The sequence below is a fragment of the Drosophila navojoa genome, chromosome 2, assembly GCF_054131105.1.
Source record: "Drosophila navojoa isolate 15081-1374.11 chromosome 2, UAZ_NAV_1.0, whole genome shotgun sequence".
In the NCBI taxonomy this organism is placed as follows: domain Eukaryota; kingdom Metazoa; phylum Arthropoda; class Insecta; order Diptera; family Drosophilidae; genus Drosophila; species Drosophila navojoa.
In genome coordinates, this window is record NC_142890.1 from 32126328 (window position 1) to 32147227 (window position 20900).

Below are 20900 nucleotides of genomic sequence, written 5' to 3' on the forward strand. Positions count from 1 at the left end.
GTTTTTATTTCAAAATTAAACAAATACCAACATATAGTATAAGTTATAAATATAAATATAATTAAATCAAAGTAATACATAAATGAATACATATATAATATATAACTATTATATAATACATTTTACTATGACTTGAATTCAAATTGATATTCCTAAGCCAATGGGAACTCCGTTCGATCTCAGAAGTTTTGTGAATTACTCTTTTTCTGTTTGTCAGCGAACTTTAGCACTAAAATAGATTGTTGAAAGTTGTAGGCGTCGATTTAGGCAAACAGAGAATTACGGAAAGACGGACAGGGCCAAATCGATTCAGCTCGTCGCCCTGATCAAGAATATATATACTTTGTGGGGTCTGCCACGCCTCCTTCTGCCTGTTATATACATTTTAACAAAACCATTATACTCTGATGTCCCGTTTTCAATGGGTCAAAGTATAAAAATGTAAGATAAGTAAATATTCATATAAAACTTACGCATTTCCTTACGCGCCAGTCGCACATTGCTGTTACTATTCCTGTTTATTACGTTACTGTTAGTGCCGAAGCCATTGGTGTTACGCGTCGACCCTGTAAAAGACACCAAGCTGTCCTCGAAGCTTCGCCTCGCTGTTAACTGCTGCTGATCCTGCTGTAAAGCCGGCGGCGGAAGCATGGCAGTCGCTGTTGTCGCTTGCAATGCTAACAGCGCGAGTATTGCGAATGCAATACTTTGATGACGCTTTATCGGATGCTGCTGCAGCTGATAATATGGGAATTTGCGATATTCTCGCCTGAATGCCTGTGGCTGTCCTTGCTGCGGTTCCCGTGTTGATTGCAATTGATGTCTCCGTCGTCTTTTGAAGAAAATGCAACAATGTCGCAACAGCATTCGTTGTTGAACAAACAGAAACAATTGCAGTGTGACCAGAAGACTTAGGCAATCGCTGTAAACTTTTAAATATCGATTCTTTTTGTGAACGTGGCTGTTAATATTGCTGTTTCTGAAGTTCTTGTCGTTGTTGTTGTAGATGTTGCAGGTGTTGCAGGTGTTGCAGATGTTGCTGGTGTTGTTAATGCTGCACTGGCAATTGAATGCTAGTGCTGTTTGTTTTTGGTTATGGTCATTTATGCTATTGCTACCACTATTTTCTAATCCGCCTCTACCACTACGTCTCTTGCTCGTTGTACAGCAAATTGCTCTCTCAACAAGTTGCTGATGATGTTGACGACGTTGCCTTTCTTGAACTTGCAGACAGCTGCAATGTTTCGAAACCTCCAGCTTGCTGGGGAATGTTGTAGATGATGCGTTGCTGTTACTGCTACTGATACTACTTATACTGCTATTGTTACTGTTACTGTTACTGTGACTGTTTCTGAATTTGCACTGGCTGCTGCTGCTGCTGCTTGGATAGGAACTGCTGCGTGTTGCTGTCTGCTGAATGCAGCAACATTCTGTTGTTGCTAGCACTTGTCGGCATATGACACAAATATTGCCACATGCTGTTGATGCTAGCTTTTTTGATATTGTTGTTGATTCTGTTGTTGCTAATACATCACCTGTTGTGGTTGGCTTTGTTTTTAGGGCATGGCAACGTGTTTGCCTTAACGTTACAAACTTGACTCTATCCGAAATCCGGTTCCGCTCTAGACTCTTGCTAGCAGCTGACTTCCAGTAAAATATTTCAACCGGTAAATCTCTTAAATCCATGTTGTAGGTAATTTTTGTATATCAAGTATTAAACTACAAGCGATAGCCCGTTAGGTAATCATCACTCTTGTTTACTCTCCCTTTCTCTCTCTTTCGCTCTTCCTCTCTTATATTAATAATTGCTGGAATGATTTTCGTCGTCAATGTTGTTGTTGTTTTGTTGGTCGAAACTGTAATGAAAATACAAAAAGCGGGAATCTTATTAAGTTTATTTTACAAAGAGAGCAGCGAAACTATATAGCGCCCGCAGCGCACGTATGTTATGTGCACATCTGTATGTGTGAGTACTAGAGCGACAAGCAATAGCAATAATTTTATGCGAAAAAGGGCGCCAACTGGTCGACACACGTGTCGCGTCAACGTCAACGTTAACGTCAACGCAGACGCAGACAGTTCGTTATCGCTTTAGCGTGACCAAGCACACACACTCCATTGAACTAGCTAGCATTCGTCATTAACAGAGTGTAGTCCATATTTTCATACACAAATTTGGGTTCGCAGCATTTAAATTTTAAGTGTTTATTTAACATTTCGGTAACATAACAAGTAAGAAGACTCCAATCGAGACTGCTCGACTAGAAGATACCCTGAACCCACTTATCTGATATTCTAATCAGTCTGCACTTCTTTAAGGCACACATACACGCACGTATTAGAACACGCTCTACTAATTGCGCAGTAAGCAGCGACTGCGCTTGGGCTGCGCTGCAATGTGGGCAATATTATAAGAATTTCTAGACGTACAATCTTAATGAATCTTTCAGAACGGTGTCATAATGTTCAAATGTATTCACATTTCAAAGCAGAAGTCTCTAGTACTTGAAATACTCCTTTTACAAAGGTGAGGATGGATATAAGGGTGGGGGTAAATTACAAAAAAAAATTGAAATTATATAAAGTATACATAAGTCTACCTGTAAAGTTTGGCAGCTATAGCTCTAAAGGTGAGGTATATATATATGTTTAGTAATAAGCTCGATATGCGCGTTATATACACAGACCTAAGAAAAAATTTCAAGTCTCTAGCTCACACATTTAAATATTATGATTTAAATGCAAACGGACGAATGAGTATTTCTTAGTCGGTAACGCCCGACTACAACGTTCTTACTTGTTTGTTTTTTTTTTTTTTTTTTTTTTTATACAATGAGCTGCCAAATTTTGATTTGATAGATGTGAGTCCCCATGACTACGGCTATGTCAGTCTGGGCTTAGGGTATGTCCTAGTCAGGCACCCCCGAAAAAATTCTTCTCACTTGTTTTATACATCATTTGGATGCTAATGTGATGTCGCATTGCTCTCTTAGGCAGCAGAGTTCTTCTTAACGCCAAGGCACAAACACATGCATATGTACACATATAAATTTATACATATATATATCACATATACAGATACATGCATATATACATGGCAATAATTTAATGCGGCAAAAGAAACAAGAATAAATAAAAGTGATTACTATTGTTGTTGCGCCTGCTGCTGCTGGCAAAAAAGCATTGACGTTTGTTTGCATGACGCTTGGCCTCACCGCACTGATGCTTGAGCTTGAAGAGCGACTGTAACAACGACAGCGGTGGTGACGCCGGGGCAACGCATCTATTGTAAAAGCGTAGTAAATACATAGTAAGAAGAGTGTTCTAGTCGAGACTGCTCGACTAGCAGATACCCTTAAAAAACTGATGTTCCAAAAACATATATAAATTCGTACTGCTTAGCCTTTATTTACTTTAAACTACTATACTACGTATTCACAATTGAGAGTTTTAAGCATTTGTGATTACAACATTGCATACAACAACACATACATACATACATGTATTCCTTATGCCCGTTACATATGTACATTTTCACAAGGCCAATTCACCATGAATTCTCATTTTGAATGAGTAGAGAGTATACAAACGAAGAGAAAAACTGTGTGTAGAGCGTTGTAATTCATTAAGTTGATGCTGCACTCCCCCTGCCGTCACACACACAGGGTTTGGCCGGCTTTTTGGGGCGTAAGAAAAACAAAATGTGGCCGCGTTGTCAGCGGCATGAGAGTTGCTGAGCGCAAAACGTGGCAACAAAGAGCGAGAGCTAACACAGAAGGAGGCGGGGCACCAAGAACACCACGCGTTCTCGTTGTTCTTGTGCAAAAGTGAAAATGCTACTGCGTAGTTAAAATGTACTCACTCATATACGCACGCACGCACGCACGAAGTCATACATATGTACATATGTATGTACATGTATACAAATACTATTCGATTTCTCGTTCTTATGGCCCTGTTGGCTCGCAAATTGTTTTGGTTGCCCATAGCCTGAGCAAGAGCAACAATGACAGCCACCTCGCTCTCTCCCGCTCTCTGCTACTCACGCACACGCAAAGCTCTCTCACTCTCACAGCTAATGCTGTGGGCAGCAGTCAATTGTTTTATTATGCTTTATAATTGTTTTTTTTTTTTCTTCTTCTTCTTCTTTTTGTTTCTATTTTATTGCGCAGTAAAATATACTCCCTAATAGTCGCAATTCTCCTCTAAAGGCACCATTTATAATTCGAGAAAAATAGCAAATAAAAAACATCAAAGGTTTAAATGAAATTATAATACTAACATAATTTTTTTTAATAACAAATTAAAATCTAAAAATTTTTAATATTAATCGTGTCGGTGTCCCTTGTAGATTAGCTTTTGTGGCACCGCTACAAGATCTTCTATTCTCTTTTATGCCCTGAACCCATTGAAAATGGGAAATCAGGGTATAATGGTTTTGTTGAAATGTATGTAACAGGCTGAAGGAGGCGTGGCAGACTTCACAAAGTATATACATATATATTCTTGATCAGGGCGATGAGGAATCGATTTAGTCCTGTCCGTCCGTCCGCCCGTCCGTATGTATGAACACTCTCAAATTTGTTTTCCCAGGTCCGTGTACATATATCACGCGCATATCGAGCTTTTCTCTAAAAATCGATAACCATTCCCGATATTTTATTATTGGTTAAAAATCTTATTGAAAACTAGTTATTTAATTAGAGCTTCCAGATGTTGACTTATTATATATTTTATATCATTTCCATTTTTGTTGTAATTTAACCCCCACCCCTATATCCACCCCCTCTCCATCACCTTTGTAAGAGGCGTATTTCAAATACTAGAGACTTGTGCTTTGGCATATACACCCATTTTAATATTATAATAAAGACCTGAACGTTTCATGAGCATAGGTCATCAACAAATTATTAAGCAATTAAGTTTCCATAGTAAGAAAACACTGCAGCATATGCGTAGTGTATCGATTCCACGAAGGGTTCAGGGGATCTCGTAGTCTCGACTAGAGCTTATTGTTTTTATATAATTTTTATACCCTGAACCCATTGACAATGGAAAACGAAGGTATAATGGGTTTGTAACATGCAGAAGGAGGCGTGGTAGACCCCACAAAATATATATATGCTTGATCGATTGATGGCGACGAGCTGAGTCGACTTGGCCCTATCCGTCTGTCTGTCTGTCCGTCCGTCCGTCTGTACGTATGTTTGAACACGTCGATCTCAGAAGATATAAGTGCTAGTGACTGAAAACATTTTTTTTTAAATGTCCGTATATATAGCGCGCATATCGAGTTTATTTCCAAATATCGATAACTCATCCCATTATTTTTATCGATTAAAAGCCTTATCGAAAATCAACCCAATACCCTTATATGTACATATGTATGTGTGCATAAAAGAAGTACAGAATGATTAGAATATCACCTTGGCGGGCTCAGGGTATCTCCTAGTCGAACAGCCTCGACTAGAGCCTTCTTACTTGTTTGCTATTATTTTGGTCGCTTCTCGTAACAAAAACAACAACCACATATTTGGGGAGCCACAGTATCGGCATATACAGTTCTGTTACACGCACATACATACATATGTACATGTATACATGATAGAGCGCGCGCGCAAGGGATAAAGAGAGAATGGGAGGTAAAGAGAGAGAGAGAGAGAGAGAGAAGTATTGCAAGAGAGAGAGAGAGAGAGAGAGAGAGAGAGAAGTAGAGAGAGAGAGAGAAGAGAGAGAGAGAGAAGTAATTGCAAGAGAGAGAGAGAGAGAGAGAGAGAGAGAGAGAGAGAGAAGTATTGCAAGAGAGAGAGAGAGAGAGGTATTGCAAGAGAGAGGTATAGCAAGAGAGTGGTTGAGAGGGAGGGAGAGAGAGAGAGAGAGAGGGTATAGCAAGAGAGTGGTCGAGAGAGAGGGGGAGAGAATAAATGACTGTGCTCATCAAACATTACGACAACATTGTTGCTGGGAGGGTGACCCAATTTTTTCAATTTTATATTTATTTTTACTATCAGGTGGAAGCTAAAAAAAGCGCAATATTTCCGTCTACACGTTGACAACCACAACAAAAACGACAATGTTATCAGCTGTGCACATGGGTGCCAGTTGGCAATTTTGTTATTGTTTATTTTCGTTAAGCTCGGCCACCGGCGCCATCGTGTGCACGCGCTCGTTAAACGTTGAAAGCTGAAATTGCCACGGCTAACTGTCATTTGTTTTGATGTTATTGTTCTACTCTTTGTGTAGAATTCAGTTAAATGGCATGTGCATGCAATAACTCGAATTTTGTTCTCCCATTCTCCCTTTCTTTGCAAATGCATTTGTTACGCACGCGCAGCAACTGGCAGCAATGTCACAGCTTTGGTTGGCGACGCCAACAGCTGCTGCTGCTTCGATCGAAAGTTCCTGACTCATTATTGGGGGTACAACAAAAGCAAGAACAGTTTCTAAATTAACAGCAACAATGATGACGGCATTGACGCTGGCAATAACGGCAAGATCAACAACAGCAATAACAATCACCACTCTGCAAAGCGGCTTCCTAAAGGCAACAACATTCCAACCAGCCACAAAGTTGTCCGACCAGTTAACGGCAGCAATGACAACAACAACGACACTAACCAAAGCGAAGCTATGCACGAACTATTTCTTATGCTCCAAATCCATGGGCAAGTTTTAGTATTCATTTGTGGGATCCATATTTTAATATAAATGTTTTCATCTATCAAATTTAATTTTCTATACGCTAGGAAATTACACATGTATGTATGTATATTGTGATACAGAAATTGTCATATGGACTTGGAAAATCGAACTGTGATGATGTACAACTTTATTGACAAATTTATAAATCGAATAGAGTTTAGTCACACAACATGATACACAATTTCGCTATAATCTCCTTATTTTCTAGAAAAATGAGGGTATAAAAACTAGAAATGTGGTTAATCAAGTATAGTGGACCAAGTCGGGAGTGCCTGATAAACTTGAATTTTTGAGTATTTTTATACTCATTCACGAATGTGAAATGAGTATATTGGTTTTGTGCAATGCCCGTCTTGCTGTCCATCTGTCCGTATGAACGCAGCTTTTTTCTGCGCTATTGAAGCTAGACCCTTGAAATTTGGAACACATACTCGTGTCTCCGATTTATATAGTGATAAAATGTTCCCTATCCGCCCACCAGGGGGGTCCCAAATCGGAAAATGCAGCTAGAAACCTGAAATTCAGAATGCAGAACTGATTAAAAATAAGGTGTCTAAGCCCAGTAGGGGCGTGTCAAATCGAGAAAAACTGCATTTTCTATAGTATTAGAGCTAAGCTTATCTACTAAATTGCTGATGGGATGTGAATTAATATTTTTCTTAAAAGAAATTGAATGAGCATGTTTCAACTTATCAGAGCACAGATTCCCCAAACTGGATGCATATGTAGTATCAAACAAAATTCACAATAAGTCTTTCAGTTAAAAGAACTTAAAGGCATTCTAGCTTTCAAGCATCTCTCATATACATATATATATTCCTTTTCTTCTGAGAAAAAGAGGATTGAACAAGTAAGAAGGCTCTAGTCGAGACTACTCGACTAAGAGATACCCTAAACCCTCCAATCTGATATTCTAATTATTCTATACTTCTTTTATGCACAGATATATACATACATTCACATGCATCCGCACGCACGTGTAAACGTGCTCTGCTAACTGCGCAGTAAGCAGCGACTGAGCTTGGTCGCTGCAGGGTTGGGAATATTATGAGAATTTATTTGTTGAATAATTTAATTTTTAGACGTACAATCTTAATGAAACTCTCAGAACGTTATCATAATGTTCAAATGTTTGTATATTTCGAAGCACAAGTCCCTAGTATTTGAAATGCGTTTTTTACAAATATGAGGGTAAGGGGGTGAATATAAGGATGAGGGGTAAATTTTAACAAAAATAAAATACATCTCAATATATATTTAAAATGTGGAGACTCTAGCTTTAAAGATGTGGGAGATATCATTTTATCACTGATTTTTGATAAGGTTTTTATCGATAACAAAATAACGGGATGAGTTATCGATTTTTAGTGATAAACTTAAAATGCGCGCTATATTCGGACATTTAAAAAAAAATTTGAAGTCTAGCTCTTATATATTCTGAGATCGACGCGTTCATACATGCGGACGGACGGACAGAGCCAAATCGACCCAGCTTGTCGCCCTGATCAAGAATATACACATACTTTGCGGGGTCTGCCACGCCTCCTTCTGCCTGTTACACACATTTCAACAAAACCATTACACCCTGATTTTCCATTTTCATTGGGTTCAGGATATAAAAACAAGTAGGAAAGCTCCTGTACCCTTCGAAGAATTGATATTTCACAATAATTCTTCGCATCTTTCTGCTTACACAAGAAACACACACTCACTGAATATAGGGACGCAAGCATAAAAACACATTGTTTGATATCTAAACTTATGTGGTTTAAACTTTATGTTAAATATTTGTAGAAATCATGTCTAAAGCATTCATGATTGAATTCATAAGTACGTAGTGGGGGAGGAGAGGGCGTGGTCTACTCATAAAAAAAAATCCGAAATTCGAACTTAGTCTGTCTTAGGTGTATGTAAACTTTCAACGTTCTTGCTCTGTTTTTAGAATTGATGCCAAAATTTCGGGTTTTTTTTCCTATAGTGCTATGGAAACTTAATTGCTTAATAACTTTTCTTGTTCATCAAAGCACTAGTGTCAAGTATTTTAAATACAACTTTAACAGATTTTCGAGTGAGGAGGTGAATATAGGGGTGGGGGTAACTTACAACAAAAATTGAAATTATATAAAATACATATAATTTGAAAGCTCTAGGTCTAATGGTGTAGGAGATATAAATAAATAACTAGCTTTTGATAAGGGTTTTAATCGATAATAATATATCGGGAATAGTTATCGCTTTTTTCATACATACGGACGGACGGACAGACACTTGTAGAGACTTGTGCTTTGGCAAATGCATGCATATCCATGCTATAATCATAATCTTAAAGTTTCATGAAGATAGTTCATTCACAAGGAAACTCATAAAACAATTAAGTTCCCATAGTAAGCACGTTGCAGCCAATGCGTGCTTATGCGTGTGCGAATTATTATTGAAATATCAGTTGCTTGAAGGGTTCAGGAAAAGTCGAAGGCGAGCAGTGTCGATTAGAGCTTTCATACTTGTTTTGTTCAGGACTGTTCATGAACTAAACTATTTCATCATATATACAATTATTGAATACAATATTATAGTTACAACATTTTATTGGGAGCGCTAATCAGTCTTTGCCATTGCAAAACCTTTGTCATTATGACTTTACGTCTAAACTATACGCAAAACGATAATTTTGTTGACTACTGAGGAATAATTTCGGATAGTCACATGTAGTACTTAATCTCTATGGACCTCAATAAATTCGCGAAGTCATCCCAAGAGACTGATAGAGTGAGACAAAGAGAGGAATACGAAAGAGAGCACCTGTTCTCAATCGCACGACTGAGCACATTAACAATATAAGAAATTTAGAGCTACCTGGCGGGTGAAACTAAAATTGTTGATATAGATATAAGTTATACTATGTACAACGGTATATATATATATGGTGAGCATACAGTTCGAGTCATATGTGTAAGTTCCAGATAAGCAACCTGACGCCTCACGCGAGATAATACGACGCTCCCGTTTTGCTAGTTAGCCACACAACTGGTTGGGGGCGTTTATGTGCCAAAGAAGAGAGCGACAAACGGAGAGAGCGAGAATGGTGTAAAATGCGAATAGGTAAAATGATATTTAGATGTGAAGCAGACACATTGCATTACCATCATCAGTATAACATTGAGTTTTAGCGTCTAGCGTTTTTTACAACAAACCTCCGAAAACGCGAAAATATCACAAACACCACAGATAAGCAGATCAATGCGAAAGTCATTGACCCTATATCGGGATGCGGTATAAGTTTCAGGAAGCCGAGTACTAAAACGTGTAAAGTAAAACGTGTGTGTGTAATTAAATGTGTGTAAATGGGTAAATTTTAATAAAAATCGAAATTGTATAAAATGCATCTTAATATATATTTGGAGATTCTAGCTTTAAAGATGTGGGAGATATAATTTTATAACTGATTTTCGATAAGGTTTTTGATCGATAACAAAATAACGGGATGTTTCTCGATTTTTAGTGATAAACTCTATGCGCTCGATATACGGACATTTAAAAAAATTTGAAGTCTCTAGCTCTTATATCTCCTTAAATCGACGCGTTCAAACATGCGGACAGACAGACAGACGGACAGGGTCAAATCGACTCAGCTCGTCGCCCTGATCAAGAATATATACACTCTGTGGGGTCTGCCTCCTTCTGCCTGTTACATGCTTTAAACAAAACCATAGAACCCTGCTACCTGATATCCTCTTAGTCTCTGGGTCTAATAGTATTCAAATTATTATTATCGCTCGTACGGCGTATGGTATACACGAGTATACATGCAAAATTTTAGCTTTCTAGCAGTTATATCTTCTGAGATGTATATACTTTATGGGGTCTGCGATGATTGCTTCTGCCTGTTACATATTTTTTACACAACCATTATACCCTGATTTCTTATTTTCAATGGGTTCAGGATGGGATCGCCGCCCTCTGATCATATCTACAAATCAAATGTATATCTTCGTTTATAAAGTGTTAACATTTTCCCGATACCCACTAGATACAAGCTTCGAAGGATATACGTCCACCCGCAGGGGACGCGGTAAACCGCAAACGTTTATATCTCTTTAAGTATTAGAGCTAGAAGCTTCAAATTTGGATAATTTACGCCTCTTTAGGGGCGAGGTGTCTACGCCGAGTAGGAGCGTGGAAAAAGGGAAAGCTGAATTTTCTACAGTATCAGAGCTAAACTTATCTACTAAAGTGCTGATGGGATGAGTATTCTGCAGTCAGTAACGTCCGACTGCAACGTTCTTACTTCTTTTTCCTAGGTCCGTGTATCCACGTATACCACCACCACATCCAGTTTTTCTTTAAAAATCGATAATTTCTCTTGTTGTTTTTTATACCCTGAAGCCATTAAAAATGGGAAATCAGGGTATAATGGTTTTGTGTAAAAGTATGTAACAGGCAGAAGGAATCATCGCATTCTTGATCACCACGACGAGCTGAGTCGATATAGCCCTGTCCGTCCGTCCATCCGTCCATCCGTATGAACACCGAGATCTCAGAAGATATAAGAGCTAGAGAGCTGATATTTTGTGTGTGTACTCGTGTATACCATACGCAGTACGAGTTTGCTTTATTTTTTCGATAACTTATCCGATAACTTTTTTATTGAGAATAATCGAAAAATTGATTTTGTGTGTGTACTCGTGTATACCATACGCAGTACGAGTTTGCTTTATTTTTTCGATAACTCGTCCGATAACTTTTTTATCGAGAATAATCGAAAAATTTATTTTGTTTTTTGAGCCTCATTGGAATACTATTAGACGTGGAGACTTCAGATTTACTGTGTATATACATATGATGAATACAAATATTTTGTAATCAACAGATTTTGGATACCACGCCCCGTTCGCTCCCAATTTGTAAAAAACGTATTTCAAGTACTACAGACTTGTGCTTTGGAATGCACACACATTTTGACCATATACTTACGCCCTAAAAATTTAATTAAGATCGTGTGTTTACAAAAGAAGTTATTCACCAAGTAAATTCTCATACTATTGCCCACACTGCAGCGCAGCCCAAGCGCAGTCGCTGCTTACTGCGCAGTTAGCAGAGCGCAGGCGCGGGAGGGTGGATGCATGTGTATGTATGTGTGCGTGCATAAAAGAAGTGCAGAATGATAAGAATATCAGCTTGGAGGGTTCAGGGTATCTCCTAGTCGAGCAGTCTCGACTAGAGTCTTCTTACTTGTTTTGTTATAGATTAAAAGAATTATTAAATTAGTAATAAATTATATCTGCTACATCTTAAAGGCTAGAGTCGCCAAATTTTAAATGAAGAGTTATATTTAATTTATTTAATAGAATTAACTTATATCACTTAGGGTGAGGGGTGGATATAGGGCTAGGAGGTAAATTTTAATTGAAAAATTTTAAAATTTTCACCCTCACCCTTTTAAAAAGTGTATTTCAAATGCTAAGAACTTGTGCTTTAGCAAATGCATGCATAACTTTGTTAAATTAAAAATTTGAAGATAACCCACCCACAAGAAAAGTTATTGAACAATTAAGTTCCCATAGTAAGACCACACTGCAGCTAATGCGTGTGTGCATGTGCGAATAATTATTGAAATATCAGTTCCTTGGAGGGTTCAGGGGCTCTCGTAGTCGAGCAGTTTTGACTAGAGCTTTCTGACTTGTTTTTTTAGTGTTGGCAGTGGTAATGAACGTAGCGTCATAAAACGTATCGTAACGCCCCGATTCAAAGAAAAATAAGACGAAGTCGAAAAAGATGAAATAGACAAACCCAGAGAGAGACGATTATAAGAGACACCCGCGCTCCAAAAGAAATGAACTCTGGATACGTGAGCTGAGAGGCCAAACAGGTTGTGCATACCAAGAGACCACGCCAAAACAAAATCAAAACCGAAAACGAAAACAACACGATAAGAGAATCGGAAATTCCAGTCCGGTGGCGGTCGGCATTTGTCGCTGAGTCAATCGATGAAAATGATCGACATAACCAACAACAACAGACACAACAATAAACATAATTACGCTAAGTCATGTGAGAAGAAAGATATTCAGTTGTACGTTTATAGAAATCAGGTATTCATTGAAGCATGAGTTGGCTTAGTTTTTATACCCTGTTTTTTGCCATTTCCATCTCACTGTCTGTCTATGGAAACGCAAGCAATTAGGTAGAAATTAAACATCTGTAAATCTGTAAATCGGAAAACATATAGATCTATGATAAAAATTTTGTTTAACATACGTAACAGCCGATGGATAAGACCATCCTCATAAGGTACATATATTTGTATACAGGACGACAAGCTAAGTCGCCTATGTATGAACGTCGCAAGGAACTTCGTAACTCAGATTTGAATTGGGTTATTTTTTACAATTCTTCAAGTACAAAACTAGCTTTAAATTTGGTTTTAGATTCCCGCATGTTGTTTTGATCCTAAAGTTTCCTTTTTGTAGACACCGTAAAGAGGTCAGGGATCAGCTTCTTAAGTCATCTATCACAATTAATCATGCATAGAATTAACTGCAATTGCGACGCGGCCAACACGTTCAATATAGATATCACCTATTGCCTCAAATATCATTTGATCGGGAAATCTAATAAAAATCGAAATACCCAAGGAATACTATACAACAAGTTATACGTATATGGGTGGTATACATATATATGTGTGTAAATAGGCATGATACTTATGCGTTTGGGAACGCACGTTCTTGGCCTAGCTTGTTATTAAACCCTTATCAGCTGCACGCGCTCTACTCCATTTCATTCTACTTTTGATTAGAAGCTTTAGGTCCAAATATTTGAAAAATAATATGTGTATCCAACTCGAACTATACACTAAAGAGCTTTTACATACCGGTCAAAAAACAACTAAGCCAGACGAACTGCTCAAATCTCTAAGAACATTGCAATGCCATATAGAGACAATTCATTAGGTCGGGTACCCCAATCGTTCCTGTAGAATGTGCTGTTGAGTTGATGAAATAGTAACACAACGGAGATAAATATCTCAGAACGAGTAAGAGAGCTCTAGTCCGAGACTGCTCGACAAACTCACAGACACATATACGCACGCACGCATAAACATACATGGGCTGCAGTGTGGGCTTACTATGGTAACTGAATTGTTTAATAACTTTTCTTGTGGAAGTACTTCATGAAACTCAAAGATTTTAATCATAACATGGATATGCATGCATTTGTCAAAACCCAAGTCTCTAGTATTTGAAATACGCCTTTTAAATATTTATGGGTGAGGGGGTGAATATAGGGGTGAGGGGTAAATTACAAATATGGGGCGTAAATTTTAAAATTAATATAAATTTAAAATTTGGAGACTCTAGCTTTAAAGATGTAGGAGAAATAATTATACAACTGATACTGATACTGACAGACGGACAGAGCTAAATCGACTCAGCTCGTCGCCCTGATCAAGAATATACATATACTTTGTGGGGTCTGCCACGCCTCCTTTTGCTTGTTACATACATTTCAACAAAACGAATTTACCCTGATTTCCCATTTTCAATGGGTTCAGGGTATAAATAGATTTCGAAAACACGCAATGAACTAACCAATTGCCCCGTTAACTACGCACGAGCCGGGCAAGGGCTGCTGAATAGTGACGATCCGGCTACATTGCATGATGTGTATATGCCGTTTGTCTCTTTTCAGCACACACTCTCTCGCTCTCGTTTGTTAGCGCTCTGCCTCGCCGCATTTTTTCTCAGTTGTAAAGCGTATGTGTGAGTGTTTTAGTGAATGAATGGATTGAGTGTAGCGTAAAAAGCCGAAGGCAAGCGCAAGTACGAGGAGCGCATGTTGTACTTGTACTGGGAATCAAATGAATGAAATTTAGCCCGTACTTTGAATGACATTTTCAAGTGCTTTGTGCTCGTCGCGCCGCTCGTCGCGTTGAGTCGTCGTGCGAGTGCTTGTCGTGGAATGCAAGTGAGTAAATAAAAACTATCAAGAATAATAGCAAAATCATCAATATCTATAAAATACGTATGTACATGTATTTGTATGTACGTACATACATATACACCTTCGACAAATCTGATAACTGATTGAACACCGAAGAGTATTATCTGAGTGAGGCAGAGAGCTTAATTCTATCTATGAGACAAGGTGTCTTGTATTCAGGTCGCGCCTTGCGAGTGCAAGCGAGATAGTCTAATATCCAAAATTTGTGCAGCCGCAGTTACAATGGCACAAGCGATTCGAATCTTGCGCATGTATGTGTACGAGAGTGAAATGCATGTGAGTATGGCTCTGCGCTGTTCATTTGATTTGTGTTCCGAAATTATCAATGAGTTTTTGTTGGCACTCACAAACACACACAAACAAACGTGCCGTCGAGTATTGGAGTTATGGGGTTTCATTCACATAAAATGTGAAAATACACATGTATGTATTTGATGTGTATGTATGTGTGTATGCTTTTTGAACATACATATATAGATACATGCTGCTACAGCATATACGTACATATGTATGTACATGTATGTATGTATGTGCAAAAAAAAACCTTTGTTGTTAAATGATTTTTCGTTTTGTGAATGAAATATGAAAGCAATGAAAAATGCCGATCGTTTTCAGCATTATCATATTCAAACCCGATATTTGAAATAACCGACTATCGGTACTCTGTAAGCTTAATTAATCCTAAAATTATGCAAATAAATAGGCTTACATAGATTATTAGACTTTACAAAATATATGTATTCCTAAGACAGAAGCCGCAATAAATGAATTCTAAATATATATATATGTATATATATATATATATTTATATATATATATAAACATTTATTCAGGCAGCCTCTCACACTTTGTGTATAGCTTGTTTATTTTTGATTAGAAATATTATTTTCAAGCAATTAAATATTTTTAGATGACTTCATATTCTAGCTTTCATTATTTCATCTACATTTTTTATACTCATTCACGAAAGTGAAATGAGTATATTGTTTTTGTGCAATGTCCGTATGAACGCAGTTTATTTCGACGCTATTGAAGCTAGCGTATATCTCCGATTTATAAAGTGTTAAAATTCTGCTCCGGCCACTTGGAGCGTGTCAAATCGGAAAATGCATTTTCCAATATACCAGAAAAAAGAATGACGACCATGCAAGATCACAAGCTATGGTGGATATATCTACACCCATTAGGGCGTGACAAATCGGATAAAACTGTATCTTCTAGAGTTTTAAAGCTAGAACGTTAAAATTTTCCATGTTATCTAATGTTATGATGGCAAATCGGACCTGAAGATATGGTTGTGGTTATGGTTTTTCAAATTCTGCTATATTTTGGACACTATGGATGCTAGGGACCTCAAATTTTGTATATGTATATACATACTAGGGCTGACCTAGCAAGATGAAAAAGTTTTGGTGGATATATGTATGTCCGCTCACAGAGGGCGTGGCGAAACGCAAAAGTTTATATCTCCTAAGGTATAGAAACTTCACATTTGGATAGTTAAGTTACTAACTAACAAGTAAGAAAACTCTAGTCGAGAGAATTTATTTGTTGAATAATTTAATTTCTAGACGTACGATCTTAATGAAACTTTCAGAACGTAAACATAATGTTTTTACAAAAGTGAGGGAGAGGGGGTGAATTTAGGGGTGGCGGGTAAATTTGAACAAAAAAAACGAAATTATATAAAATACACATAAGTCCACATATAAAATTTAGAAGCTCTAGCTCTAAAGGTGTAGAAGATATAAATAAGATTTTTAATCGATAATAAAATATCGGAAGCAGTTATCGATTTTTAGTGATAAACTTGATATGCGCGTGATAAACACGGACCAAGGAAACAAAAATTTTAAGTCTCTAGCTCTTATATTGGAGATAAATTGCGGATTTCAGGCGGTGTCACCGGGCTATTACAAATTTCCAATTCAATAAAAATGACTGCTTATCAACGAAACAACCGATCGATGTATGTATATACATATGTATGTATTTAGTATGCACACATTTACATACTTGCATAAAGAAAACGTTGTATAATCAATATGCAAACTAGCTATGCATGAATACATACATACATATGAATATGTGTATTTATGTGCATATTTTTGAGTTTTTACTCTAACAGAGCTTACCAGTCACTTACCAATCGTCTCACTTGTCAAATTTGACATTTTCTGTTGAACCGTTCATAAAATAGGCGCCAGACATATTGGCATTTTTTCGTGTTGCAAGGGAGGGGCGGGGGGTTACACTAAACGAGTCGCAAAAATTGCTACATTTGTTTTCTTGATATTATTTATTAGACATTAAATTTGCTTTAATGAATTAATTTAATTCGATTTCGACAGTGAAACGGAAATACGCGCACATACTCAAAAGAGCACTGTACGTTTGTGTGTGAGCGTATGTGCATGCCTGTGAGCGAGAGCACTCATTCAAGTGTGTATGTCTGTTTCTGTTTGTGTAAGCGCCACTTGAGTGGCGCCAAAGAGACGGAGCGCACAACGCAATTGTCTGAGCAAGAGAAGAAAATGCAAAAAAATAACAGCATTTACATTAACGAGGAGTGCAGCAGCTAAAATTGCAATAACAACAACAAGAGAGCTGTGTCTGTATAGCGGCATCAACGAAAAACGAAGCAGGCTGGATCTACGCGTATAAAGTATAACGCAATACATATTTACAAACTGCGGAAAAATACATACATATATAACAACGTGAACGACAAAAACACAACAACAGCACAAGTGTTGACGTTGCATTGGTAAAATTAAAAAAGTTGTTTAGCTATTAAGTTGAGCTTAAATTGATTCACATTTGCTTTGTCCGCTTTAATGTCACATATGTACATATTGTATATATACATACATACATTTTATAGACATACATATTTACATTTTTATGTACATACACATATGCATACAGTAATATACAGGCAAACAGAATCACCAAAGCAAAAGTCAGCAACAACAACAGCAGCGAAGTAAAGTGCGACACACAAAAGAACCTAATCAAGAGCTAAAACGCCGCAAATGAAGCAATAAACAAGACACAATAAAAAGAACTTTTTTCCATTCCCAAGACAAAAAGAAATAAGAGCAGTCCGCTTTCAAGCTGCTGCTACTGCTACCTCAAGACGTCTCTCTCGTGCTATCAGTTTCACTCACACTCACGCGCACATAAACAACGCTAAGCATGGGCCAGAGCACATCAACAGCTCCCCCATCCTAGAATGAGATAGAAGGAGTATGACAAAGCAGAAAGAACCTGAGAGACGAAAATAGAGAGGGCGAATGGGAATATGTCCGCATTTGGTCAATGCTTAAACTCTTGAATTAGCATCACTTCGAACTAGCCAAACCCAAATGTGTTTGAGTAAACTCACTTTTGACGTCGGCTTTTCCTTGGAAAGTGCGTAATTATTATTTCAAAGTCGACTAAACTGTGCGACCTCCATCAACACACAAGCATACGCGCGCCCACACACACATATCCAAAAACAGAATCTCAAACCTCAAGTTGTGAGAACGCCAACGACTAAACAGCGCATTCTGCGGGAGTGTATGTACATAAATATGTGCGTGTGTATGTGTTTGTTTTTATGTGAACCTCAACTCACAGCAGGGAGAGCGCAAATTTTATTCAATTATTTACTGATTTTGCTTGATTACCTCTCAGACACTCACACATACTTTGAGCGATGGAGAGTTACTACTCTCTCTCTCTCTTTTTATCTGTCTTTCTATCTCTCTCTCTCTCTCTCTCTCTATCTCTCTCTCTCTCTCTCTCTCTCTCTCTCTCTCTCTCTCTCTCTCTCTCTCTCTCACTCTCCGTAGAAATAGAAATAAATTAGACAGCCAATAGACGAATGAAAAAGTCAACAATAACAACAAGATGGCGTACATTTTTCACAATACATAATACTCTTTACAACAACAACAGACTAACAGAAATGAAATTATACATAATTAAAATGAGGGAAGGAGAAGAAAGGGGAAGCAATAACACAAGTGTTAACTTTTCATACGTACTGTGCTGCATTCGCTGGAGTTAATAATTTCTCTTATAATTTCCAGCATTTCCTCTCTGCGGCGGCCCAGCGATCTATCTATCAATAACATCACGAATATTGTCCGTCTCCCACTCTCTCTCTTCTTCTATCTCACTGGCTCTCTTATAATTCGTTACGTATAAGGCTGTACAGTGGCTGTTTCAGCACGAACAACAACAATGATTATCAGCCACTGCGACAGCAGCAAGCCTGGCGAAGCTCGCGTGCCCAAGTCCCACATTAACAGTTGTTGCAGCGAATCAGCTTAATGTGAGACGATGACCATGACGCCTCCGTCTAGCGCCCAATGCACCCTACATTGACAGCTGCACCTCTCTCGACGACTAATGCAGTGCTTTTGTTTATGGTTGCTGCAGAGCACGACGAACGTGGTATAAAAACAAGTAAGAAGGCTCTAGTCGAGACTGCTCGACTACGAGATCCCCTGAACCCTTCGAGCAACTGATATTTCAAATATAATTCGCATATACACACGCACACACACACACTCGCATACAAACAAACACAAGCACACACACACTCGCGAACATACATATACAGGCGATTGCGCTTGGCTTGCGCTGCAGTGTTGGCAATAATATGAATAATTTAAATCCTAGACGTACGATCTTAATGAAACTTTCAGAACGTAATCATATTGTTTAAATGTATGTATGGGTAGCAAATTTTAACTAAAACCGATATATAATTTTATAACTGATCTTCGATAAAGTTGTTTATCGATAAGAAAATATCGGAATGGGTTATCGTTTTTTAGTGATAAACTCGATATGCGCGCTGTATATACGGACATTTAAAAAAAATTGAAGTTTCTAGCTCTTAATCTTCTGAGATCGATGCGTTCATATATACAGACAGACGGACAGACGGACGGACAGGCTCGTCGCCCCGATCAAGAATATATATACTTTGTGGGGTCTGCCACGCCTCCTTCTACCTGTTACATACATACAAAACCATTATACCCTGATTTCCCATTTTCAATGGGTTCAGGGTATAATAAAACAAGAAGATCAGCAGACTGCGAGAAACGCTGACGTCGACGTTGGCGTGGACGCTGACGCTCTCGATGTTGTTGCCGTTTGAATGCTGAGGCGAAAGATTTGCATTGATCACATTTTATGTCACATGAACACAGTCGCACCAGTATCAGCAACTACAACAAAAAAAACAAGTAGGAACGTTGCAGTCGGGCGCTACCGACTGCGGAATACTCATTCACAGTCCCTTTGTAAATTTAATTTAATTTGGCTTTAAAAAAATTTAGTACAAAACAATTATGCTTTTTGATTATATTGTAGCTTTTGGTAATTTTTATCGAGTAATCAATAATTATTATATTGATCGTGCACTTTTTGAGTACAAATGTATGGTTTCGTTGATAGCTTTCGGTCACACCTATTGCAGATTCTTAAGCGTTTGCTTACATTACATAAGCGCGCTTTTTAGCATTCTAAGAATTGCGATTGATTTCTGGATTTTCTAGCTGTTATTGTAGTTTTGTCAGATGACGCTCTGTTATTAGCTTATTGTATTTTAGCTACCAGATTGTCAAGCAAAACGATAGCGTGGATGATAGAGGCGTCGCAAGTTATGTTACAGCGGCGGAGGCTTGGGTGCGAGTTCAAATCCCGCGGAAAACTCTTTTTTGTACATTGCAAATTTTGTTATTTTAGCTTATTTTATATTTTTTAAATATTTAAATTTTATTTTTAAATTTTATAAAAATGTTTCCTTCCGTGTTATCAATGCCTATTAAGCCTATTTGTATATACATGTACATACATAGATAGCTCAAGCATATAAATGTCGCAATTTGATACTACAAATGCCGATTGCCACGCCCCTAGTGGCCGTAGACACCTCATTTTTGGCCAGTTCTTAGAAAGAGCTAACGGTAACGTAAATGCGAAATTTGAATGCTTACGCTCAAAAAATGTGAAAGTTACAGGGTATTTTTCGATATGCCACGCCCCCAAAGAGGCGTGACAATTTTTTGGGGCATCGATAGAGGAGGTTACCACTAACTCAACTATCCAAATTTGAAGCTTCTAACTTTTAAACTGTAGGAGTTATAAAGTTTTGCGGGTGCCCGCCCCCTTTGGGCGGACCATATATCCAC

General features: G+C 37.9%; 1 protein-coding gene across 2 annotated transcripts in view; it reads right to left on the minus strand.

The window, feature by feature from the left end:
• The window catches only part of InR (Insulin-like receptor), a 50767-nt gene that overhangs the window by 9912 nt on the left and 19955 nt on the right, over positions 1 to 20900 (minus strand). For both annotated transcript variants that reach the window (XM_089260976.1, XM_089260971.1), the window contains exon 3: positions 474 to 1856. In XM_089260976.1, the coding sequence (XP_089117102.1) occupies positions 474 to 1686 (1213 nt within the window). In that variant the 5' untranslated portion in view covers positions 1687 to 1856. The remainder of the gene's footprint in view (positions 1 to 473; positions 1857 to 20900) is intronic.